Source organism: Nycticebus coucang, chromosome 4 (assembly GCF_027406575.1).
Source record: "Nycticebus coucang isolate mNycCou1 chromosome 4, mNycCou1.pri, whole genome shotgun sequence".
Taxonomy (NCBI): domain Eukaryota; kingdom Metazoa; phylum Chordata; class Mammalia; order Primates; family Lorisidae; genus Nycticebus; species Nycticebus coucang.
Window position 1 is genome coordinate 26,986,137 of NC_069783.1, and position 26,258 is coordinate 27,012,394.

The 26,258-nt window shown below is 37.4% G+C and overlaps 2 protein-coding genes across 3 annotated transcripts in view; both read left to right on the forward strand.

Annotated features, from left to right (window-relative positions):
• PPP1CB (protein phosphatase 1 catalytic subunit beta) overlaps nucleotides 1-19,332 on the forward strand; it is a 43,254-nt gene extending 23,922 nt beyond the window's left edge. Inside the window, exons 4-9 of the mRNA XM_053587089.1 lie at nucleotides 1,539-1,769; nucleotides 2,827-2,931; nucleotides 6,075-6,146; nucleotides 11,468-11,619; nucleotides 14,349-14,483; nucleotides 17,515-19,332. Of these exons, the coding sequence (XP_053443064.1) occupies nucleotides 1,539-1,769; nucleotides 2,827-2,931; nucleotides 6,075-6,146; nucleotides 11,468-11,619; nucleotides 14,349-14,483; nucleotides 17,515-17,619 (800 nt within the window). The 3' untranslated portion in view covers nucleotides 17,620-19,332. The remainder of the gene's footprint in view (nucleotides 1-1,538; nucleotides 1,770-2,826; nucleotides 2,932-6,074; nucleotides 6,147-11,467; nucleotides 11,620-14,348; nucleotides 14,484-17,514) is intronic.
• A 4,108-nt stretch (nucleotides 19,333-23,440) lies between these two features.
• The window catches only part of SPDYA (speedy/RINGO cell cycle regulator family member A), a 37,039-nt gene continuing 34,221 nt past the window's right edge, over nucleotides 23,441-26,258 (forward strand). Inside the window, exon 1 of one of the 2 annotated variants that reach the window (XM_053587092.1) lies at nucleotides 23,441-23,532. The gene's annotated coding sequence lies outside the window, so the exon portion shown is untranslated. Of the gene's footprint in view, nucleotides 23,533-23,741; nucleotides 23,829-26,258 lie in introns of those variants that run through there. The other variant, XM_053587091.1, reaches the window with a different exon arrangement.

Here is a 26,258-nt window from a genome sequence, read left to right on the forward strand (position 1 = left end):
GTTAGAACAAACAGTTTTACAGAATTTTAGGGGTAAGTATGGCAGTGGTCTTTTGGCTTTATTGTGATAGGTTAAATTTATTTTGAAGATTATATTATTTTATAACTTGTATTTGTTCTTTTAAGTCTTATAGTGGCTTTTGCCAAAAGCAAAAACTTACGACCTTAAGTGTTATAACCAGAAAAATTGTTGCAAAGAAAGTAGTTTGTATAACATGAAGAAATAATGTAAATAATGTAACACACTAGCTAGCTTTTAGTTGGATAATGCTTATATTCTTTGTGGTTTGTATAACATGAAGAAATAATGTAAAGGTAACACACTAGCTAGCTTTTAGTTTGATAATGCTTATATTCTTTGTGTTGGTTATTAGTGTTGATGATAAAACTTTCATGGATTTAGCATCAGCTTTTGCTCAAACAAGGATAGTTTGCCATATGCAAATTTTTTTTTCTCCTGCATGTTTGTTAGTGATGCACATTCATACCACGTAACTTGCAGAGTATCAGTGTGCTCTCTAAGTATTTTGAGTATCGCACCTTTAATTAAGAGGTAGTAGTTGGAATTTTGGGGAAATAATCCCCTCTATGAATTTAAATGTGGCACATGTAGTTTAAGATTATTTGTAGTTGACCTTAAAATGATTTGAAGTATTCTTTAAAAAATATTCTTTAAAATGCTATAATATAGAAATAACTTGAAGATAAGAGAAGTTGTCTACTATGTATTTCTAAGTTCTTATTATGTGTCTCAGTGTTTGGCATAAAAAAAGTATGACGCAAGTTAAACTACCAGATAATAAGAGTAACTATTAGTTGCCTGTTGTTGTATAACAAATTACACCAAAACTTTGTGACTTACAACAATATTAATTTGCCATCTCACAGTTTCTACGGGTCAGGAATTTGGGTATGCAGCTTAGCAGGTCTTCTGGTTCTGGGTCTCTCACACAAGGCTCCAATCAAGGTGTGTTCTGGGGCTGCAGTTATCTGAAGGTTCAGCTGTGGAAGGAGTCCTTATGGGCTTGATGGACTCAGGGCCTCAGTTCCAAATTAGCTGTTGGCCAGAGGCCTCCCTCAGTTCTGCGCTACATGAGCTTCTTCAGAAGACAGTTCGTTTCAGCCGGGCGTTGTGGCGCGCGCCTGTAGTCCCAGCTGCTCGGGAGGCTGAGGCAAGAGAATCACGTAAGCCCAAGAGTTAGAGGTTGCTGTGAGCCGTGTAACACCACGGCACTCTACCCGAGGGCAGTACGTGAGACTCTGTCTCTACAAAAAAAAAAAAAGAAGACAGCTCGTTTCATCATTGAGCATGGAAGGTGAGAGAGTACAAGCAAGATAGAAGTTACTATATTGTGTAATCTAATCTTGGGAGTGACTGCCCACTTCACTTTTACTGTATCTTATTTGTTAGAAGCAAGTCACTAGGTATAGCCCTCACTCCAGAGTAAGGGTTTTCGTGGGGTATGAACATTGGGAACCATTTCATAGAAGTTGCAGCAGTCACCCATTTTTCTAAACCTGATTTTTTTTTATTTTTAGGAGATATTCACGGACAGTATACAGATTTACTGAGATTATTTGAATATGGAGGTTTCCCACCAGAAGCCAACTATCTTTTCTTAGGAGATTATGTGGATAGAGGAAAGCAGTCTTTGGAAACCATTTGTTTGCTATTGGCTTATAAAATTAAATATCCAGAGAACTTCTTTCTCTTAAGAGGAAACCATGAGTGTGCTAGCATCAATCGCATTTATGGATTCTATGATGAATGTAAGTAAAAATAAAAACTAAGAAAAATAATTAATGAAAACATTTCCTGATAATTTTCTGGTTCGAATGAGTTCTTTTTGTTTCAGTTCCTTATCAAAATATAATCTATTTATCAAAATACAATCAAAATATAATTTTGATTTTTATCAAAATATAATCTATCAAGCATAGGACCAGGAAAAGGAAGCTGAAACTGAAAAATATATTACTAATTAAATTGTTTCCTTGGTCTTCTCCATTATGTTGTTTAAGATTGATTGCACCTTACTGGACCGAAGAGTCCCTTTATTAATTAGTTTACCTAGTAAAGTATCCAAGTAAAACAGATTCTCTTGCCTCAGCCTTCCCAGTCTCAGCTGGGACTACAGGTGCCCACCACAACACCCAACTTTTTTTTTTTTTTTTTTTTGCAGTTTGGCTGGGGCCAGGTTTGAACCTGCCACCCTAGAGGCACCCTTTCATTTCTCTTACTTATTTAGCTAGGTATTTGTGCACATATTGAAGGAGGGAAAATGAACTAATGGCCTATTTCAAAATTGCTATAGTACAGTAACCTTTTTCTTTTTGAGACAGAGTCTCACTTATTAGCCCTTGGCAGAGTGCTGTGATGTCATAGCTCACCGCAACCTCCAGATCCTTGGGCTTAGGCGATTCTCTTGCCTCAGCCTTCTGAGTAGCTGGGATTACAGGTGCCCACCACAATGCCTGGCTATTTTTTGGTTGCAGTTTGCCCGGGGCTGGGATTGAACCCACCACCCTCAGTATATGGGGACGGCTCCTTACCCAGTAAGCCACAGGCGCCACCCAGTACAGTAATCTTAAAAGGCAAAAATTGTTGTGTTTATTTCATAAAACACTACCACAGTCTTTGAAGTGTTTGTAACTGAAGACGATGTTTATTACCTTTATAAAAGTATATAAATAACACTTGTACATCATAGAAAAGCAAAGTGCTAAATGTGCATAAAGAAGAAAATTGAAATCATTCATATCTTTGAGATAACTAATGAGAGAACAGTTTCAGATTTTTTATTTTATCTACTTTTTCCTTTTATAGGCAAACGAAGGTTTAATATTAAATTGTGGAAGACCTTCACTGATTGTTTTAACTGTCTGCCTATAGCCGCCATTGTGGATGAGAAGATCTTCTGTTGTCATGGAGGTAGACTAGTAAATTTATGTTAATGAGGTTTTTGTATTGTTCTTATATTCAGAAGAGATCTACGTAATGAAGGTGCTATGGAGAAATAAAGTAGTGTTTGTGTGAACACTTAAGTGATTAAAACTTTTAAACATGGGTAAAACATCTTTTAATAATTAGAAATTTATAATTATTTATGAATGAAAATGTAACACTTGGTTTTGGAGTTTCACATATAAAGAAGATAAGTAGAGTTTTGTTTGGAAAAGTATTTTTCTTTTGCCTCCAGTTTTGACGGAAAGATCCTGCTGCTAGACTATTTATTGCAGCTCAATTTACCATTGCCAAAATGTGGAAACAGCCTAAATGCCCACCAACCCAGGAATGGATTAACAAGCTGTGGTATATGTCTACCATGGAATACTATTCAGCCATTAAAAAAAATGGAGACTTTACATCCTTCGTATTAACCTGGATGGAAGTGGAAGACATTATTCTTAGTAAAGCATCACAAAAATGGAGAAGCATGAATCCTATGTACTCAATCTTGATATGAGGACAATTAATGACAATTAAGGTTATGGGGGGGGGAAGCAGAAAGAGGGATGGAGGGAGGAGGGTGGGGCCTTAGTGTGTGTCACATTTTATGGGGGCAAGACATGATTGCAAGAGGGACTTTACCTAACAATTGCAATCAGTGTAACTGGCTTATTGTACCCTCAATGAATCCCCAACAATAAAAAAAAAAAAAAAAAAAAAAAGAAAGATCCTGCTGCTATCAGTAAAAATGAGAGGATCATTTTCCTGCCCATATTCAGTGCCTTTCATCAGAATCTAAATATAGTTGAGTTCAGTATTCACACATTATCAAGAGTTCTAGGCTTCATACAATATGTCTCCTTTAGTGCTAAAAACAATTTTTTGCTAGCATATTAAATTCTATATATGACTTAATAAGTTTGAATATGTAAAAGTACATTTAAAAAATTAACGTGTCTAGCACTTGACAAGGTGCAACAAAAAAGTGGTGTATTATCTAGTCATCTGAAAAATATACAAACCTACTGATAAATTATATTTGTGAAACAGATAAGTAATAAAATGGATTTAAGATACTTCTAAGATAATACTTACAAGACAGTAATTATTATGATAAGTCATAAAAGGGAAAAAATTACTGGGCAAATTTGTGCCGAGACATGGGATTTAAAGAACAGATAGACTTTGGAGGAGTGAAAAGGATTTAAGACAGTCTTTATATATTGTCTGTCTGGTTTAGGAAATGTGCAAAGACTGCCCAACTATAATGTCAAGTACATATTGGAGAATGTTGGGATCAGATAACAGAGATTGGAATATTGAACACATGAGTTTGTTGAATGATTTAACCATGTTGCGTCTTTGTACAGGGAAGTAATTAATGAAAATAATGTAAGAAAATTAGTTTTTCATCAATATATAAGAAGAATTAAAGTAGGAAAACACTGAAAAGATAGATGCACTTGCCTAGGCCTGAGGTAGTAAATAGTTTATTTTCTGGCAGAACGTAATTTCCTATATTAATTGAAACATGTTTTCCAATAGATAGTAAACATTGAAGGAATTGTAGTCTTGCACATTAGTATAGCTAAAGACAGAAATGTAGCAGCATGGAACATGAACATTTAGATTCATTCCTTGTGATGTTACTTAGATTGCCTACAAGTTATAATAGCTAATGTTTATGTACCACTTTAATGATTCCAGAGTACTTTTTATGTGCTTTTTCTTATTCATCCTTCTGATCAGCCATTTATGCCTTCATGAAGATGATGAACATGTTGGAGTGGGGCAGGGGAGAAGGTCTTAGGGGATCAAGGGAGTCATTTTAGTTTGGAAGGTAAAATGTTTAAGATTAGGGTGGGAAGAAGTGACAAAAGTGGTAGGAAGGCTTGCATTGCACTTAAGTTTATTCCTGTGAAGGGCATGGAATGATTGGAAAGAGTGGTGGAATTTGATTTTCCTAGTAGGGAAAAATCGAGACGATGACATAATCATAATACTGTATTTTATCAGGGGGATTTATAGTAACCCAATATGTTAACCTTTAAGATAATTGGGCGGCGCCTGTGGCTCAGTGAGTAAGGCGCCGGCCCCATATGCCGAGGGTGGCGGGTTCGGACCCAGCCCCGGCCAAACTGCAACAAAAAAATAGCCGGGCGTTGTGGTGGGCGCCTGTAGTCCCAGCTGCTCGGGAGGCTGAGGCAAGAGAATCGCGTAAGCCCAGGAGTTGGAGGTTGCTGTGAGCTGTGTGATGCCACGGCACTCTACCGAGGGGGGTACAGTGAGACTCTGTCTCTACAAAAAAAAAAACAAAACGATAACATTAAAAGGAATACTTTTATTTATTTATTTATTTATTTTTTTTTTTTTTGAGACAGAGTCTCACTCTGTGCCGTGGATAGAGTGCTATGGTGTCATAGCTCACAGCAAACTCAAACTTGTGGGTTCAAGCAATTCTCTTGTCTCAGCCTCCTGAGTAACTGGGACTATAGGTGTCTGCCACAACACCCATCTAATTTTTCTTCTCTTTTTTTTGAATTTTGAATTTTGTTTTCAATTGACTTTCACTTGTCTTAGTTTGAAGGTTTTGTTTTTATTTCTTTTATTTATTTTTTTATTGAGACAGAGTCTCACTTAGTGGCCCTCAGTAGAGTGCCATGGCATGATATCTCACAGCAACCTCCAACTCTTGGGCTGAAGCAATTTTCTTGACTCAGCCTCCCAAGTAGCTGTTACCTGGCTTTTTTTTTTTTTTTTTTTTTGGGTAGAGGTGGGGGTCTCACTCTGACTCAGGCTGGTCTTGAACCTCTGAGCTCAGGGTAGTCCACCCGCCTTGACCTTCCAGAGTGCTAGGATTACAGGTGTGAACCATCATGCCTGGCCCAGCTAGTTTTTCTATTAGTAGAGTATTGGGTCTCACTTTTGTTCAGGCTGGTCTTGAACTCCTAAGCTTAGGCAGTCTACCCACCTTAGCCTCTCAGAGTGGGAGGATTATAGGCATGAGCCACCACACCCAGCCACTTTTAAGTATCTTAATTTCACATAGTGAATCTATTTTGATTAATAGCTTTTTTATTAAAATTGTTTAGATACTGAGACTGTGTCTCATCTTTTTTTTATAGGACTGTCACCAGACCTGCAGTCTATGGAGCAGATTCGGAGAATTATGAGACCTACTGATGTTCCTGATACAGGTAAGTATGTAGAGAAATTTAAGTAATTATTGTTTGAAATGTTGGTATATTTGAATCTCTTTAATATTTATTGAAAGTAGGATTGGCTTACATAACATATGGAGCTCTTTTTTTGTAGTCATAAATATAAGCTACCTAAAGATTATTTACAGTAAATCACTTTGTGCTAATCGTTTCCCAAAATGCAGAACTTGGAAATTCTATTTATAACCGTAATTACATGGTTCTGCCAAACTTGTTTGACCACAAAAAAGATTTTGTTGTTGATACCTTATACATTGCTGTTTATTAAATCTCCTCATTCATATTGGCATTGGTTATGTTTTTAGACACTTGTTAAATTTAATAAAAAGTTTTCTAATAATCTACCTTTCCTTCTTAGGCAAGGATACTGTTACCTTCTTTTAAATTATGTAGTTCTCTGTTTTTTTTCTGTATCATTTAGATTTCAAATTTTTAGAGCTTTTTGAATTTGGAGACAGGATCTGTTGCCCAGACTGGACTTGAACTCCTGGGCTCAGGAAGTCCTCCTGCCTTAGCCTCCCAAGTAGCTGCCACTACAGGCACATCTGGTTTAAATTTTAGAGATACATGGTCAATTTTATGAAAATTAAAATACATGAAAATTTGTGAGACAAAATTATGAAAATTAGATATTAGGAACAATTCTTGTTAAAGCAAGATCAAACAAAAGAAAGTAAGTTCCAGTTGAGGATAAAATGTATAGAAAAAATTATGAAAATTTATCTTCAGACATTAGGAACAACTTTTGTTAAGCAAGATCAAACAAAAGCAAGTAAGTTCCAGTTGAGGATAAAATGTATTGATTAACAAATGAGCCTTTTGTAACTTTACAAAATAAATGATAGATGCATTTGCCACTTACCCTAACTTTTCTGTTGGCTTTAAAATGTTATTACTCACATGTAAACACCAGTACGTTCTAAGGTGTCTGATTGTTACATTCATATCATAAAACATCATGAAGACCTATTGAATATATAGTTAAGTTACCCTGCTTCCTCAGTTCATCTTTTGCTTAAAATATCAATACTTTTTTGTGGTGCGTTTTCTTGTATCAAATGAGTATGGTTTTTCCACACCACAACCAATTCTTTGACACTAACTGGGTGTCCTATTCAGTTTTGACACTAATTCTCAAAGTTAACATGGTCTTTATAGATTAAGGGCTCTATTCCATAAGACTCACCCCACTTCAGGTGCTAGCCCCTTTGAGATTCCCACAACCCATCTCCTCAAGTGCTTTGTTTACATTTACTGTTTATTATAAAGGATAAAACTCAAGAACAGCTAAATGAAAGAAATACATGGGAGGTGGTATTGGAGCTGGGGAAAGGGCGTAGCCCAGACATTTCTGCTCTTTCTGAGCATGCTGTCTTCCCAGTACATCAGTGTGCTCACAAACCCAGAAGCCCCCCAAATCTTGTTCGAGAGGTTTTTGTTTTGTTTTTTTTTTAATAGAACTTAATTTCCCAAAGGAAAGGGGTAAAAATTTCTACCCTCTATTCATATGTTTGATCTTTCTGATTACCATTGCCTGTCATGAAGCTATCTAGTAGCCCCATGATGAGTCAGGGCTTTGTACCATAGACTCTGATGTGGTAGAAAGGGTCTTATTATAAATAACAAAAGAGATACTTACCTTCCAGGAAATGGCAGGGGTTTTAGGAGCTCTGTATCAGGACAAAACAGGTACAAAGACTAAATGTATTTTTATTATATCGTGCTTTCCTGCTATTAAAAACATTAACATAAGCAAAATTGCTCATTCCCTATTTCTACCAAAGCCTTTTTTTTTTTTTCTTTTTCTTGAGACAGTCTCTCCACCGCCCCATCTCTCCCCATCTCTCTCCATTCCCCCCCAACCCCCCAGGCTAGAGTGAAGTGACATTAGCTGACAGCAATCTCAAACTCATAGGCTCAAGCTATCCTCTTGCCTCAGCCTCCTTAGTAGCTAAGATTACAGGTGCCTGCCATAAGGCCCAGCTAGTTATTTTTCTGGTTTTAGTAGAGACTGGATCTTGCTTTTGCTCAGGCTGATCTTGAATTCCTAAGCTCAGGCAATCTACCTGCCTTGGCCTCCCAGAGTGTGCTAGGGTTACAGATATGAGCCACCTTGTCAGGCCCCCAAAGACTTTGTTTTTGAGTGCTTTGGTGTCACAGCTCACAGCAACCTCAAACTCTTTGGCTCAAGAGATCTTGCCTCAGCCTCTTGAGTAGCGGGAACTATAGATGCCCACCACAACACATGGCTAGGTTTTTTTTCCTATGTTTACTAGAGAGTTGCTCTTGCTTAGTCAGGCTGGTTTCGAATTCCTGAGTTTCAGTAATCCACCCGCCTTGGCCTCCCAGAGTGCTAGGGTTATAGGTGTGAGCCACTGCACCCAGTTTCAAAAACTTCTTTATAAAAACATTTACCTTTTTGGATTGTCTTATTGATATTTGTGTGATCATATCCACTCTTTATGTATTTATCAGTTCTCAGCAAACTTAAATATGTTAACAGTGGGGGTTGTCTGGTGGCATATGATCTATTTATTAGGATCATGACTGTATGAATAAAAGCAAAGAATAGTTTACTAATAAGAGGATTGTTTATTCGTAATTTTGGAAAGGGGAATGAATTATTTATCAAGTAAGTATTGGATTAGTCACTAAATTCATTTCACACTCTTTAAGATTCAACCATCCTATAGACAGCTAAGCATTAAAAAATATTTATGGACAAGTGCCTGAGCAAAACATGGCTAAGCCTCTGAATCAGGCTTAGGAGCATACATTGGTCACGTGTTTTCAAGTGTTATTGGATTGCTCCGTGTACTTGAAAATCTGATAATATTACCCTAAACACTTCTCATGGCTATTACAAGTAGTTTTATAGATCTTCTGATGTCAGTAGGCCATCTCAGAACACTACATGTAATAAGTAGTTTCACAGCTTACTCATGTAAATACACAACTTATTTGTGTCAGGTATAGAAAGGAAAATGTGGGGTGACGCCTATGGCTCAGTGGGTAGGGTGCCGACCCCATATACCGAGGGGGGATAAGTTCAAACCCAGCCCCGGCCAAACTGCAACAAAAAAATAGCCGGGCATTATGGTGGGCCACCTGTGGTCCCAGCTACTTGGCAGGCTGAGGCAGGAGAATCGCCTAGGCCCAGGAGTGAGAGGTCGCTATGTGATGCCACAGCACTCTACTGAGGGCGATAAAGTGAGACTATGTCTCTACAGAAAAAAAAAGGAAAATGTACATTTTACCACAGATTTTGATTGTAATTATAGATTATATTTGACTTAATAGAAACTAGTATTTAAATAAAATAGCGTTTTATTTTAAATGCTGTTTTAAAATAAGGTACAATATAAATATATATTTCTGGTTATTTATAGTTTCTATTTACAGTTCAGGTATAAGTTTCAAAGGTGACTTGGTTAGATTTCTATTTTCAGCATATTTTAATGAGAAGTTTCTGAGGTGCTAAAAATGTTTATTTTGATCTTTGAAATTCACTGCAGCCTTCCGAAATTTACTTAATAAATTAATGCATTTGTTAAAAACGATAGCCTAATTGACAGTGATGGTTACTCATTACACGTTGAATCTTGACTCTGAAATTCTTATCTTGACTCCATTAAAATTAAAGAATTCCAGATTGCTGTTACAATCATTATTGTTTTATGTATGCATACTATCACATTTTCTAAATTTAAAGAAACTATATTCTGATTTTATACAATTTTATTGTCACACTGAAGTTACAGATTCTTAACACCTTGGCTTTCGTTCACTTCTTCGTTTCTGGAAACAGACCAGAAAAGATGTGTATGTGTTTTAAAGAGTCAACTTCATCAGAAAGGGCTTATGAATTGAGATGATCCCAGTAGGTTTTTGTGTGCTGGTTAATTTCTTAACATAGAAGGAACTTAGGATATATCAATGACAGAAATTAAGAGTACATTGCCATTATTTTACAAAGAGTTTTAGATAATTCCCCTATCAAGACAAACTATACTATAAGGGAAAATTAAAATGTCCTTTTCTGCTAAGCTATGTTGTGAACTTCAGTGGATTCTTTACCAAAAAAAAAAAAAACCTTAAAACTGACTCATTTTATAAAAACTATCTTCCCTTTAGCACAGTAGTTCTTAGGAAATTACTGAATATTATACTCTTAACATCTACCTCCCCCTCAATCTCACTGTTGTTTTTTTTTTACCCACTCTCTTGCCCTCGAGCATTAAGAACCTGCTTTCATTGAGGTCTGATTATCTAATAAGTGGCGCATGTTTGGTCTTTGTCCTATCCTACTTCACTTGTTATGGTATTTGAGACTTAACCTTTTTCTATTTCTAGATAATTCTTTCCCCTTTCAGGATTCCTTTACTATACTCACCACTTCCTTTGCTTTCACCATTCTTTGTCAATAATTTTTGCTCATTTCCCTTCCTCTCCTCGCCCCTTAAATACTTGATTCCTCCGAGTTCATTTACTGATATTCTCAATTTGTATTCCCAAGGTAGTCTTAGTCCCTTGTAAGATTTTCACTACTATTAATATGATGAAGATACCCAAATAAATATTTTTACCCAACCTCTTTTCCTAGGCCCAAAACATTACCAAATATGAGGATCTGATTTGATTTTACTACTATGCATTTTTTGAAATAGTCCTTGTGGTCTCAGTAGAAAGTGTTCTCAAAAAGTGATCTATAAATGAAATGCAATTCCAGTAATACCACATTTGACTTTTTCATGGAATTACACATGCTGATTCTGAAGTTTATGTGATAGAACAAAGGATCAAAGTAACCAAGACATCTATTGAAGAAAAAAATTAAATGGGGATAGCCAAATATACTACCCAATATAAAAACTTATTAAAAAGCTCTGGCATGTTACTGGTTTAGGATAAAATAAAGTAGAATAGTGGCATAGACTGTATGCCACACCGCCCAGAAACAGTGTAACTCTGTAAGGAAGGGATGAACTGTTCAGGAAATGCTGCAGGATTGGTTACTGATATGCAGAAACTATATTCAAAAGTTACTTTTTCATATATTTTTGTGCTAAGTGTATGCCATATACATATTTCCTATGTGTAGAAAGGGAAGATTAAGAGGCCAGGCAAGGTTATATTTGTATGGTTACTTTAATAAAGTAAATTAGGTGGTCTGGGATACTTGGACAATTGATTGTCACTGTTTATAAAAGGGTAAGAGGACAAAGAGGAATTGAAATGTAACATAGATATACTGCAGATTTGGGGTTTTTTTTCTCACTTTTGTATTTCTTTTTAAGGTTTGCTCTGTGATTTGCTGTGGTCTGACCCGGATAAAGATGTGCAAGGATGGGGAGAAAATGATCGCGGTGTTTCCTTCACTTTTGGAGCTGATGTTGTCAGTAAATTTCTGAATCGTCATGATTTAGACTTAATTTGTCGAGCTCATCAGGTATGAAATACAAGATACTCTGAGATATTTTAATACTTGTTAGCTTCACATAAGTCCTCTCGTTTTGTTTTTGAGGAAACTGAGATCTGAGAAAGGTAAAGGACTTGTGTAAGGAAAGCAGTAGGAGAAACAAAGCCCGTACCTGGATCTCAAAATTAAGAATCTAAGAACTCGTTAACCTTTTTTCATCCTATAAGAGGAAATACTCAAAAGAGTGTATTTTGTAGTATATTGCAATCCTAACAAAATTTTCATTGCTTTTCTGAAGCTTTCTAGACATGGTCTACAGTTTTATATTATTTATTTATTATGGATAACAGTCACATTAATTGCGTGAATATTGTTTGGACTTTAATAAGAACAAACTACACTGTAAAGACATTTTTGAGACAGTTGGAACTTGATTGTAAACTGGTAATAGATACCAGAGTATTGTTTTAATTATTTTAGGTATGTTAAAATTGTTATTATTATGTAAGGAAAATGTGCATGTTGTTTCAGAAATGCATACTTCATGTATATAAAGATAAAAGGATATGCCTGGGATTTGCTTTAAAATATGTCAATAGAGAAAAGGGATGAGATAAACAAATGTAAAATTTTAATTTTTGAATCAGGGTGATGAGAAATTAGAGTTCATTGAACTCTTTTACTTTTATCTATATTTAAAATTTTTCATTATTAAAAACGTTTATACAGGGGCAGCATCTGTGACTTAGTGAGTGGGGCACCGACCCCATATACCAAGGGTGGCAGGTTCAAACCTGGCCCTGCAACAAAAAATAGCCGGGTGTTGTGGTGGGCGCCTGTAGTCCCAGCTACTCGGGAGGCTGAGACGAGAATTGCCTAAGCCTAGGAATTTGAGGTTGCTGTGAGCTGTGATGCTATGGCACTCTACCGAGGGCGATAAAGTGAGACTCTGTCTCTATAAATAAATAAGTAAATAAAAACGTTTATATGGTTCAGGATTCTGGTAGTTTTATGTCTCTTCCACCAACTAGATTGTGCGTACTCTGAAGAGGGGCTATGACTTGTTTATTTTTTGCATCTCTATTGCTTTATAGTTACTGACGTATTATAGCATACACTTAGTGTTTCTTGAATAAATGAATTAACAAAAGCATATGTTACAATACTTTAATATTTCAAGTACGCTCTCTAAACATAACTGATAGACATACATGAAAGACTTTGAAAGGCATTTTAAAAAATCTTTAAGTTATTTTTTGAAGTTCCTAAAAGTGTTTGAATTGAAGTATATGTTGTCCCATAGTATTTACCTTTTTCTGGATCTTTTCTCCCTGGGAAACTTGACTACTTCTGCTTCTTCGTGTGATCCTAAGTGATAAAAACAACTGGCTTTTATTTCTGCATATTATACTTTATCATATGCCTCCTTTAGCAAGATTTCCTAGTCAGTCATTTGAAATCATGTTCTCAAATTGGCTTTTGGCAAAGTTGTTTTTAAATCAGTAAACATTATGTTTATGATTCTGATAATTAGGCCTTCCAGTAGATGACAGGGCAGAGTTGCTAAGTATATAACTAAAATACCCACTAACAATCAGGTTTTTTCAGTCGTAGATCTTCATTCACTGGTCTTTTTTAAAAAGAAATGATGATTTTTACAAAGTCAGATTATATGCAGTCTGAAGTAGTTCAGACTTTTTCAGAAACCTCCGAAATCTTATTACGCTTATTTTCAAATGTGTTCTCTAAGATTAAGAAACTTACATCAGGAAACATTACAAGCTACAAATAATCCATTAAAGGAAATACTAGAAAAAATGAAGAAACCAAGAAACTAAACACTAAGAAATATGTACTGAGTGCCAAGTTCTGTGCTAAGCTGGGGATAGATTCAGTAGCTACAGTCTTCACAGAAGGTTAATATCTAAATTGTACTGTAAGGTTATTTCAACAGAAGCATGTTCCTAGTACTGAGTTATTTTAACAACTCCTTAAATGATTTTGGAGGTACTTTCTTTTATTAGCAAGTATTGTAGGTTAAGTAACTCCAAAAATAATTTTGCTTTCCTATAAATATAAAGTGTTTATGTTTTCTCACGTTTGTAGAGCTAAGAGTCACTGTAAACAGGTTACTCAGGAGTTGACAGCAGCTTCTAGAAATCATGTGAAATCATTAAGGAAAAGAATTATGCATATAAAAATTCAGTATTAGCTAATTTTAAAAGCATGAGCTATGTAAGTTAAACTCAATAATGTTTTTAGTGTATAACTCTGTAATAGAAAATTTTAAAGCAAAGCAAGAAAAGCTCTTTGCAAAGACTTTTTCATGGTCTGGTTCTTGCTTAATTTAAGGATTCTATAATTGGATTATAATGCCACCATCAAAGTATGTGGTGTCCCTCCCAGAAAAATTTAAATTGATTAAAATTAAGTTTTAAATTAAAAAGGTGTTTTGTGTTCTAGCTCCCAGTGTCACTATACCTATTAGCACATCTTGTTTTTGCCTCATGGGAAGCCTTGAAAATGATACCATCTTTAGGCTTTTGTAGTAAAATGAATTTACTATTTCATTTAAGCTAAATCCCTGCCATTATAGAAAAGGCACACCAGTTTTAATGTTCCAAGCAAAGTTTAATATAAAAATCACAACATCTAAAACAAAAGTTTTTTAGGTCTTTGCTACATTAATATTAATTAGTACAGATGGTTGAGAATTACCTAATAAGTGGTTTTTTTTCTTTTGACATTTCCTTTGACAGGTGGTGGAAGATGGATATGAATTTTTTGCTAAACGACAATTGGTAACCCTATTTTCAGCCCCAAATTACTGTGGCGAGTTTGATAATGCTGGTGGAATGATGAGTGTGGATGAGACTTTGATGTGTTCATTTCAGGTATGATGTAAATGTAAAAAGTAGAAATTAAAACTATTGTCAGAAGAACTTTTCTTGGAGATTTGTGACCTTTTCCTTGAGCATATGTTAAAAATCAGTTTAATTTACCTGATTTACCATTCAGATTCATTAGAGATTTCTATTTTTAGTCACAATTTTCCCAGCATTTTTGATATATATCAAATATGATGGTTTTAGGGAACCTAAGTTATGTTAGTCATTCTTGATTCAGATGTATAAATTGTTAAATCCCCTGTGACTTGTTGGATAGTAGCTTACTTCCTAGAAGAATGTGAGCACGATGAATAATTTGGAGTCCTGTTTTCTTTTGCAAGGTGACTAGGCAGAGCAGACATTGGCAAGAGAGAATTGTAAACTCAGATGAAAATAAAGTAGAATACCTAGAAAACAAACTTTGAAAATAATAGAAATGTTTACGTTTTAAAAAGAGACCAGCTGTAGCTTTAGTGTGTTACTTGCAAAAGCATTCTTGTTTGTTGAACAAAACAACTTTGATACTTTGCGCAAAGGCTATTCTGTATGTTTAATGTGCACACACTATTTTTCTTGTTGAATATAGTGGGTCTATCCCATCCCTCTTTGCCTTTGTTGTGTAATCATTTCTGTCAACTAGTACAATTAAGTGGTAAATGGTTGATATCTCATTTACAATTTTTTTCTTTTCTTTTCTTTTTTTTTTTCCAAGACAATCTCATTTTGTTGCTCTCCATAGAGTACTGTGGTGTCACAGCTCACAGCAACCTCAATCTCTTGGGCTTACATGATTGATTCTCTTCTCAGCCTTCCAAGTAGCTGGAACTATAGGCACCCATCACAACATCTGGCTATTTTGTGTTGTTGTTGTAGTTGTCGTTGTTTAGCAGGCCTGGGCCAGGTTGGAACCTGCCAGCCCTGTTGTATGTTGTTGGCGTCCTACCCACTGAGCTATGGGGCCAAGCCTCATTTATAATTTAAAGAAAGTAACCGGGGCCCATAGCACAGTGGGTATAGCGCTAGCCATATACACTAAAGGGTGGCGGGTTCAAACCTGACCTGGGCCAGCTAAACAACAATGACAACTACAACAAAAAATAGCCGGGTGTTGTGGTGGGTGCCTATAGTCCCAGCTACTTGGGAGGCTGAGGCAAAAGAATCACTTAAGCCCAAGAGTCTGAGGTTGATGCAAGGTGTGACGCCAAGGCACTCTACCACCGGTGACATAGTAAGACTCTGGCTCTAAATAAATAAATAAATAAATAAATAAATAAAAGATAGTAACAAATGTTGGCAAGGATATGGAGAAATTAGAATCATCATACATTGATGGTGCAGCTTTGGAAAATAAGTTTGACAGATCATCAAAAATTTACAGAGTTCTCATATGACACGGCAATTTCAATTTTGTACCCAAGAGAAATGAAAACATATGTCCACACAAAAACTTGCACATGAATGTTCATAGCAGCATTATTCACAATAGCCAGAAAGGTGCATGCAATTCAAATGTCCATCAGCTGTTTATCAGTACCTGGAATATTGTTCCTCAATGAAAAGAAACAAAGTACTGATACAAGCTGCAACCTGGGAGAGCTTTGAAAATGTAAGTGGAAGAAGCCAATCAGTAAAGATCTCATACATGTAACATGATACCAATTATACAAGAGGTCCAGAATAGTCAGAGAAAGTAGATTATTGGTTACTTAAGGTTTGAGGGGTTGGAGAGCAGGAATGAAGAGTAATTGCTAACAGGAATAAGATTTCTTCAGGGCTAACAAAGATGTTCTAAAATTAGATTGTGGTAGTGGTTGTTTAACTGTAAATAAACTAAAAATCATCCAATTTGTCCACTTTTAATGAATGAACTATATATATAATATATCAATAAAGCTTTTTTTAATAAAAAGATTATACTTAAAAAAGCTCTGAAGAGTTTGTGATTTAAATAAGATTAATTACCCTGCTGAATTAATATGTCAGAACTATGGTGAAAATTTAGGTCTTTTGACTTAAACCAGTGTTCTTTTTCCTCACCACAGAGATAGAGTAATTTGAAATTTTTTTTTACTTAAATCTAAGGATTTAGTAGTTGATAGGATTTATTGTGCTCAACCTTTTGTTACTACGATATGATTGGAACGACATAATAGTGGTTTAGGCATTTGCACACTTTATTCTTTTTTTTTTTTTTTTAATAGAGACAGAGTCTTACTTTATCACCCTCAGTAGAGTGCTGTGGCGTCACAGCTCACAGCAACCTCCAATTCTGGGCGTAGGCAATTCTCCTGCCTCAGCCTCCCGAGTAGCTGGGACTACAGGTGCCCACCACGGTGCCCGGCTATTTTTTTGTTATTTTTGCAGTTTGGCCGGGGCTGGGTTCCTACTCACTGAGCCACATGTGCTGCCCAGCACACTTTATTCTTAACCTTTTTTCCAGCTTTATTGAGGTATAGTTTTACAATTAATAATTACATATATTTTGAGAGTGCAATTTGACAATTTGATGTCCATATTTGTTGTAAGATATTTGTTACTGTCAAGCTAATTAACAAAGAACCTGTTCATCTCAGAAAAGTTCACACTCTTATCCTACACCTGCCTGCAATTCCAGTCCTAAGGGACTAATTTTATTATTTTTGCTTTTGCTTATGCTTCTGCATAAACTTGAAGTATATTTTCTTTTATGTTAATTTTCTCTCTCATTTTTCTATTGTATTGATATAAGGGTATATATGATTAGGTTACATTGTTCGCATTTGTTAGGAAAAGTCCCAGTTATAGTTGAGTCCTCAACCCAGCAGGTGTGCCATATACCTCTACATTGTACCCATTAGGTGGGAGCCCTTCCCCCTTTTTATTTTAATTGTGATTTTTCTCTTACATGGCATTTGCACACTTTACGAAATGTTTGTGGAACTCTGCTGTTTTGTTCTTTTATTGTCATTTATTGAAAAAAATCTACCATTGTAACAATTTTCTTAAACCTTATTGCACTTGAAAGAATAACATTATTTGTTAATTTTTTTCTATTTAGATACTGAAACCATCTGAAAAGAAAGCTAAGTACCAGTATGGTGGACTAAATTCTGGACGTCCTGTCACTCCACCTCGAACAGCTAATCCACCGAAGAAAAGGTGAAGAAAGGAATTCCATAAAGAAACCATCAGATTTGTTAAGGACATACTTCATAATATATAAGTGTGCACTGTAAAACCATCCAGCCATTTGACACCCTTTATGATGTCACACCTTTAACTTAAGGAGACGGGTAAAGGATCTTAAATTTTTTTCTAATAGAAAGATGTGCTACACTGTATTGTAATAAGTATACTCTGTTAAAATATTCAACAAAGTTAAATCCAAATTCAAAATTGTCCATTAAAGTTACATCTTCACGTATCACAATTTTTAAAGTTGAAAAAGCATCCCAGTTAAACTAGATGTGATAGTTAAACCAGATGAAAGCATGACGATCCATCTGTGTAATGTGGTTTTAGTGTTGCTTGGTTGTTTAATTATTTGGGGCTTGTTTTGGTTTTTTTGTTTTCGTTTTTGTTTTTGCTAGAATAATGGCAATTTTTTTCCCTAAACATTTTTAAAAGTGAAATACGGGAAGAGCTTTAAAGACATTCACCAACTATTATTTTCCTTTGCTAATCTAATATGTACCTATTTGATCTTAGTAAGAAAACTTAGGCCTCATTTCATTACAGTAAAAAGGAATTTTAGAGGTTGATCATATTTTAAAATATGCAAACTGTCCAATCTAATGATTTTAGTCAAAAAGTTTGGGCAAACTTTACAGCTGATAGTGAATATTTTGCTTTATACAGAAATTGCCACTGATTTGGATTTGTGCACTCTAATTTTTAACTTATTGATGCTCTATTGTGCAGTAGCATTTCATTTAACTTTTAAGATAAGGCTCATATAGTATTAACCAACTAGTTGGTAATGTGATTATGTGGTACCTTGGCTTTAGGTTTTAATTCGCACGAAACACCTTTGGCATGCTTAACTTTCTGGTAACACCCTCACCTGCGTTGGTTTTGTTTTTTGGGGTTTTTGTTGTTATTGTTGTTTTTGTTTGTTTGTTTTTAGATCCACATACATGAAAATCCTTTTTTGACAAGCCTTGGAAAGCTGACACACTATCTTTTTTTCCTCCTTTCTAAAGGATGTATTTAAATGAATGCTGGTCAGTGGGACATTTTTGTCAACATGGGTTTTGGGTGCTTACCTGTCTAATACTGCCATGTGAATGTTGTATACGACTGTAAGGCTCATGTCACTAAAGACTTTTATTCTGATTTTTCATAATCAAAGGTCATGATATTGTATAGACACGCTTTGTAGTGAACTATAGTAGCAATAATTTCTGTACATGATCAAGAGTTTATTGCAGCATTTCTTTTCCTGTTCTCTTTTTTTTAAGGGTTAGTATTAACAAATGGCAAGGAGTAGAACAGTCAACAGAAAGATAACTTACAGGACACAGATTTGTGATTCTTTGGATGTGACACTATTGGATGTGATTCTAAAAGCTTCTATTGAGCATTGTCAAATTTGTAAGCTTCATAGGGATGGACATCATATTTATAATGCCCTTCTATATGTGCTAACATAGATGTGAAATTCTTGACCTTAATATTGTCTTTGAAAATGTTAAATTGAGAATTCTGTTAACATTTTATGAATTGGCTCATTGTATTACCGCAAGAGATATTTGATTTTCAGCACAGTGCAAAAGTTCTTTAAAATGCATATGTCTTTTTTTCTAATTCCATTTTGTTTTAAAGCACATTTTAAATGTAGTTTTCTCATTTAGTAAAAGTTGTCTAATTGATATGATGCCTGACTGGTTTTTTTCTTTCTTTTCCTTACAGTAAGACATTTAAACATACATTTTATTCAAATAGATGTGTCCTTGGCATATATTGAATTCATTCCTTCAGAAAGTTTTCATAAACTGCATATGATAGGTTAGGTCACACAAGCTTTTATTTGATGGGATTTTTAAAAACTTGATAATTGGAGTGCAAGTTGAGCAATTTCTAATACAATTTTATATTTATTTGTTTAGTAGTCATATTGAAGGAGGTCTATAAAATAAGCTTTTGGCAGGGAAAGGGGGTAGCCCTTATTAATCTCAGTATTAGTTAAAGCACATTAATCCATTAATCTGGGTCCTACTGATGGATTTTTGCAAAAATTCATCAAGGTCTGCTAAATATGAAAAATAATCACTAAGGTAATTAATATTGATCATCAAAGGATGGAAATTTAAAATTCAGGCTCTTTTAACCACTACTTGAACAACTTCTATGCATATACAAATAATGTGTTTTTTACAAATAGTAGTTAGTTGGCAATATTACTACTTGAAATAAAACTTTCTTAGGAGAAAATTATCCTGAAATGCCAGTGTCAGTAATTTATATTTTATTTTATTTTTTCAGTTTAGTCATTTTTGGGGTATACAATTTAATGCAAATGTTATGACATTCAAAAATCACTAAACACACTAGATATCTGTTAATAGTGTGATGGAATGCTTGGATTGTAAAGCAAGGTTACTATGGTCAATTTCTGTTCTTTTTTTTTTTTGGAGACAGAGTCTCACTATGTCGCTCACAGCAACCACCAACTCCAGGGCTCAAGCACTATTCTTGCCTCAGCCTCCCAAATAGCTGGGACTACAAGTGCACACCACAATACCCACCTGTTTTCTTGTTGCAGTTGTCATTGTTGTTTAGCTGACTCGGGCCAGGCTCGAACCCGCTAGCCTCGGTGTATGTGGCACCCGTAACCACTGGGCTATGGGCGCTAAGCCAATTTCTGTTAGTTCTTGAAATAACTACAGTGAATCCTTTGCATTGAAGCTTTAACAGTCATTCCTTTAATTTTGCCCAGGGACAAATTTTAATCATTAGTAAAATAGTTTGTGCAAATTACTGAGTCATCAGGTACTTAGAGCTTAGCTAATTACCTGGTGCCCATGCTGCCATATTCCTTTATTGTAAAAGACTACACCTAAACATTACCAAGTTATTTTTTTAACAGAAAAATGCTGGCAAGAATTTCAAAGCTTAAAATAGATGGTTAATTTGAAGTAGGTTAGGGGAAGCATGTGCTTTTCAAAAAAATTTCCAAGGCAAAGCAAGGAACATCTTAAGAAGATATCTCTTAAGAAGATAAAAGTATTGAGGTAAGGAACTGAATTATGTCTCATTTTGTAAATTCAGGTATAGTCCTTGTATTCGTGGCAACCATAACTTTTGAACCAGAAGATGATCAAAAGGCTGAATTTGCTGTTCCTGTCCAATCTAATCGTCTACCTCTTTTCATTGTGAGTTCATGCCTGAATCAAAGCTGCGCCTGAGAAAACTTAATAATATAAGCATGACTTGACTATACTACTGACATCCTCTTAGAAATAGGTTGGCTCTTTTTGCTAGTAGATCTTAATGTTTTATGATTTCTTAAAGCAGCTAAATAGTGGTTAGAAGTTTGAAGGACAGCATATCTGGTGAAGTGAATGCTAGTTAAATAGTAGATAAACTGTTTCTAAAGTTTTATTATCTTTATTCCCTAATGTTTCTTCTCAGAAGTGAAATTTAGATACAGTGTAACAAATTTGATCTTTTAAAATTAGATTTTACCTGTATCAGAATTTCTGAAGAAATCCCAAAATTAGGAATTTTTTTTTTTTTTTGGCAGTTTTGGCCGGGGCTGGGCTTGAACCCGCCACCCCTGGTATATGGAGCCAGCGCTCTACTCCTTGAGCCACAGGCATCACCCCAAGATTAGGAAATTTTAAGAATCAAAGCTTGTTTCCTACAACCAAAGTTGACATAGACCAAAAGCTTTTAAAATTTCTCATTGTAATTTACTTTTCCATTAACATTGCCAATGTTTTATTAAATCTTAGTTTTACAAAAATGACCATTGAGTCTTTGCTTCTTTCCTCTTAAGGATCTTTGCCAGCTAATGTGGTTGTAAAATCTTATTTGTAACCCCACATTGTTTTTTTTTTTTTTGTAGGGACAGAGTTTCACTTTATGGCCCTAGGTAGAGGGCCATGGCATCACATAGCTCACAGCAACCTCCAACTCTTGGGCTTAAGCGATTCTCTTGCCTCAGCCTCCCAAATAGCTGGGACTACAGGTGCCCACCACAACACCCCGCTATTTTTTTGTTGCAGTTCAGCCAGGGCCGGGTTTGAACCCACCACCCTTGGTATATGGGGCCAGCACCTTACCGACTGAGCCACAGGTGCCACCCAACCCCACATTGTTTTGAGTACCTATGGGTGGAAGATTGCAAGTGAACAAGGGTGTCTGGTGGGAGTGAGGAGGCTGTGCTATGTGAGAAAGAACACAAGCTGTCTGAGGCTCAGTGTGCCTTTCAGATACTTTTTCATCTGAGTAATTCAATACATTTACCAGCCAAAATTTTTCCCCCCAAAGCAGTGATAACAGTTAAATATCTGGAATATTCTAAGATTATTATACCAATTTGTTAAAAGGCACACTAATTTATAGTTTGTCATATATAAACACTGATTACTGACAAAGTCAGAAAGACAAATGATACAGTATTAACAGGAAAAAAGTAGTCTGGAGGAGTCTCTTTTGTAACAAGTTTGTGTGTTTGGGGTTTTTGTTTGTTTTTGGAGGAAGAGTTTTCCTATTGCTCGAGGTAGAGTGCTGTGGGATCAGCCTAGTTCACAGCCACTTTAAACTCCTGGCTTCAAATAACAATCCTCCAGGCTCAGCCTCCCCAGTAGCTGCAACTACAGGCCTCAATGCCTGGCAAATTGTTTGTTTTTAGCAGAGATTGGTCTCTTTGCTTAGGCTGTTGTTGATCCTAAACTCAAGAGCTCCCCTACCTTGGCCTCCTACAATACTAGGATTACAGGCCTGAGCCACCTTGCCTGGCCATTATGTGACGAGTTTAATTTGAAATATGAAATGTCAAACCTCCCAGTACATTTTTCGAAAAAATTGCTGAGGAAACAAAACTGGATCATCGAAGCTTTTGATTCCAACAGGGCTGTCAAGCTGTTAAATGGCATGGTGTCTGACAATACCACTACTTTTACCAACAGGTTGTTGGCAGACATCTGTCATTTTTAGTTAGACATGAATTTTGTCTCTCAGTTTAGTAGAGATTGCTGAGAAGGGTGAGTCATTTGAGAAAATATATCTTGTAGACATAACACTACTCAATTTACCAAATTAAAGCTTAATAAGCTACCCTAGAATATCTTGTGTGAAGCCCGGGGTCCAACTCTCAGAACATACTATTGTTACATGTCATGACTTAAGTTTTAGGAGCACAAATCTGTTACCCAGGATAATTGAGTTTTTGTGGCCCACCTCTAACTATTGCCTGGCAACTCTGCTGAAATTAATTCAATTAATTGATCACATCAAAGATACTGTTAAAATCTGTTACTGGCCGGTTGGGGTGGCTCATGCCTATAATCCTACCTCTTCGGGATGCCGAGGAGGGAGGATTACTTGAGGCCTTGAACGGAAGTTCAAGACCAGCCTCAACAACATAGTAAGATTCTCATCTCTACAAGAAGAAAAGTCGGTGGGCATTTTTAGTTCCTGTAGTCTCAGCTACTGGGAGGCTGAGATGGTTGGATCGTTTGAGCCCAGCAGTGCAAGGCTTCAGTGAATTATGATGACACCACTGCAATCCAGCCTGGGCAGCAGTGTAGATTTAACGGTTACGGTACAGTAACATTGCCCCTGACCCCTGCCCCTAACAAAAAGCTATAGTAATCATACTTTGTTTAAGCAAGAACTTCCTCTTTCTATACGGCGATTTCAACATCGCTGTAGGCATTATAATTGCCGCAAAGTTCACCTCGAAACCTCCCCAAGCGCAGCCGACGTGCGCGCAGGCGCGGAGCTGGGTGCCTGGGGTGAAAGGAGGAACCGCTTGAAGCCTCGACCACACTGGGCCTCGCTGTCTGGTTGGAGAGAATATACATGGACTTTGAGAAGTGTTCGTGGGAAAGCGGTCGAAATCAGGAGGGTGTGCGAGTTTTCCCAGAACCGTGACGGAGGGCGGATAGGGCGGGATAACCGGAGAAGGCGGCTGGGGCGGAGGTGCGGGCGGAGCGGGGGAGGGGTGGGCGCCTCGCACGCCTCCCGGCCGGCCCCGCCCCGACGGCCGGCCCTGTGCGCTGATTGGCCTCGCCGGCCTCGCGCCGCCGGCTCCAGGTTGACGGGAGGTGGGCGAGCGGCGAGCAACCGCCTAAGGCCGGAGCGCTGTTGAGGAGGCTGACCGCCGCGGCCCGGCCCCTCGCACCCAGCCCCGGGTTTTCGCAGGTACTTTTCGCGCCCGGGGTCGGGCCGCACAGGCGAACCTCCACTTTCGGTTACGCCCACTCCGGGGTTCCTTCTCGCTGCCCACCCGGCCTCCCGCCTCGTGTGAGAAGGTGGCGGCGTCCCTGCCCCTCGCGGGCGCCGCGGTCCGGCCTCACGCACTTCCATCCGGCAGTGCCCTCCGGTGCCCGGGCGGCGGCCGCACACCCCCCCCAGCGCCTGCAGCCCCGGGGTTGAGAGGCAGGGGGCGGGCGAGGGCCCCGCGGAGGGACGCGAGGGGCGTGGGGGGCGTGTGCGGGCCCCGGTCTGGCCATGTGGGCGTGTGGTGCGGGGACTAGTTCCTGCCGCCTGCCGGGAGGAGCGACCCTCCGGGCCTTCCCGGGGGGCTGGCGGGGGAGCGGGGCAGTGGTGGCATTTTGACCGCGCCCTGCCACTTTCCCCGGTCACGTTAAGAAGACCATTCGCGAGAGCGCCTGCCCCGGATCTTGCGATGGGAACTGCTGTATCTCAGTGCTGTGGCCTTAGCCAGTTTCTCAAAATTGACTAATATTCTAATATGACACCCAGTACGACTGGAGACCAGCTAGCCTCGACTTAACTCGACTTAAAAGACTTAAAAAAAACCCTTTTAAAGTAATTTAACGTTTAAAGACTGATAAATAAGCCCATGCTATGCTCAAATTGACATCTTGTTTGTTTATAAATTCTATTCTCTGACATAAGCATGTGTTTTAAAATTCTAGCATATGTATTACCAAAAAAAATTTCTTAACATTTAAATTATATTTAGCAGTTGCTGGAGAGGCTGAAACAGGAGGATTGCTCGAGCCCAGGATTTGGAGCTGCAGTGAGCTATGGTGACGCCACAGCACTCCAGCCTGGACAACAGAGCAAGACCTTGTCTCAAAAAATATTAGTATTGAATTGGGGTGAAATTTGGCTGTCATATTCAGACTCTTCTTCCCTTTAAAGACACCCTTCCCGTTAAAGAGCTAATGATATAATGATAAAATTTATATAGAGTTTTTTGCTAAGCATTCAGCACTGTGCTAGGCATTATCCATATAGTTCTTTAGTCATTACTGCTACAAAATATGTATTATTAATAATGCCTAATCGGTAATTTTTATTGAGTTCTTACTATGTGCTAGATTCTAAATAAACATAAGTGCTTTTATTTTCTCAATATCATAAGTGAGGAAACTGAGGCTCCAGAGCTTAAATAGCCTGTAGTCCCAGCTACTCGGGAGGCTGAGGCAAGAGAATCGCTGAAGCCCAGGAGTTGGAGGTTGCTGTGAGCTGTGTGAGGCCGGGGCACTCTACCGAGGGCCTTAAAGTGAAACTCTGTCTCTACAAAAAAAAAACAAAAAACGAACAAAACCACTTCATTTGATAACTGTCATTTCTAGCTTCTTTCTTCCTTTTAATCATTACCATGAGTTTTCTTTTGGGTGGAAGAGTTGTTTTGAGACAGAGACTCACTCTGTCACCCTGGGCAGAGTGCTGCGGTGTCATAGCTCACAGCAACCTCCATCTCTTGGGCGGTGTCATAGCTCACAGCAACCTCCATCTCTTGGACTTGAGCAGTCAGTCCTCTTGCCTCAGCCTCCAGAGTAGGCTGGAGATAGTCATACTCTTAGTCTCAAACTCCTGAGCTCAAGTAATCCACCCACCTCAGCCTCCCAGAGTGTGAGGATTACAGGTGTGAGCCACTGCTCCCAGTTTAAGCAACCATTACCATGTTAAATGGGGGGAGGCACACATTCACACCTCCTGCCTCAGTTTCTAGCACATCAGTCCTTTAATTCTATTCAGTCTGGTTTCCATTCTTACCACTTCATCAAAGTGAATTATATGTAATGCTCCTTAATACACTAATGGGTTGGATTTCTTTCAGATTTGAATTTAGTGGATTAGCCATATCAAGTAATTATTTTACTAACACCATAGCATGACCACTTGGCTGAGGTCAACAGTGTTCTATAACCATTAGATGATTAATTAAATTAGAAAATACCTTTAAAACATCAAAATTGTAGAGATTGATAATAGCCCCAGCAAAGTTTCCAGCAATTTTGTCAGAATATTTTTCCTAAATTTGCTGTATTTTTCAGTAATTAGATCCTGCTAGTTATGATGGGGAAAATAATGCTCATTTTAATAAGGATTCTTTTGTAAAAAGAATTATTTTAGCAAAAAAGGTGATAAGCCCATCTTACTTCCCCACAGTAATGGTTTATTTAAACACTAAACCATAGTTTATTGTGCACATTTACACTACAAATGCTAGAATTAAATTCCTATAGAGTAGCCAATGCCAGGCATAGTGGTTCACACTTGTAATTCCAGAGCTTTGAGAGGCCAGGCTGGGAGGATGGCTTGAGGCCAGGAGGTCAAGACCAGCCTGGGCAACATAGACTCCATCTTTATACA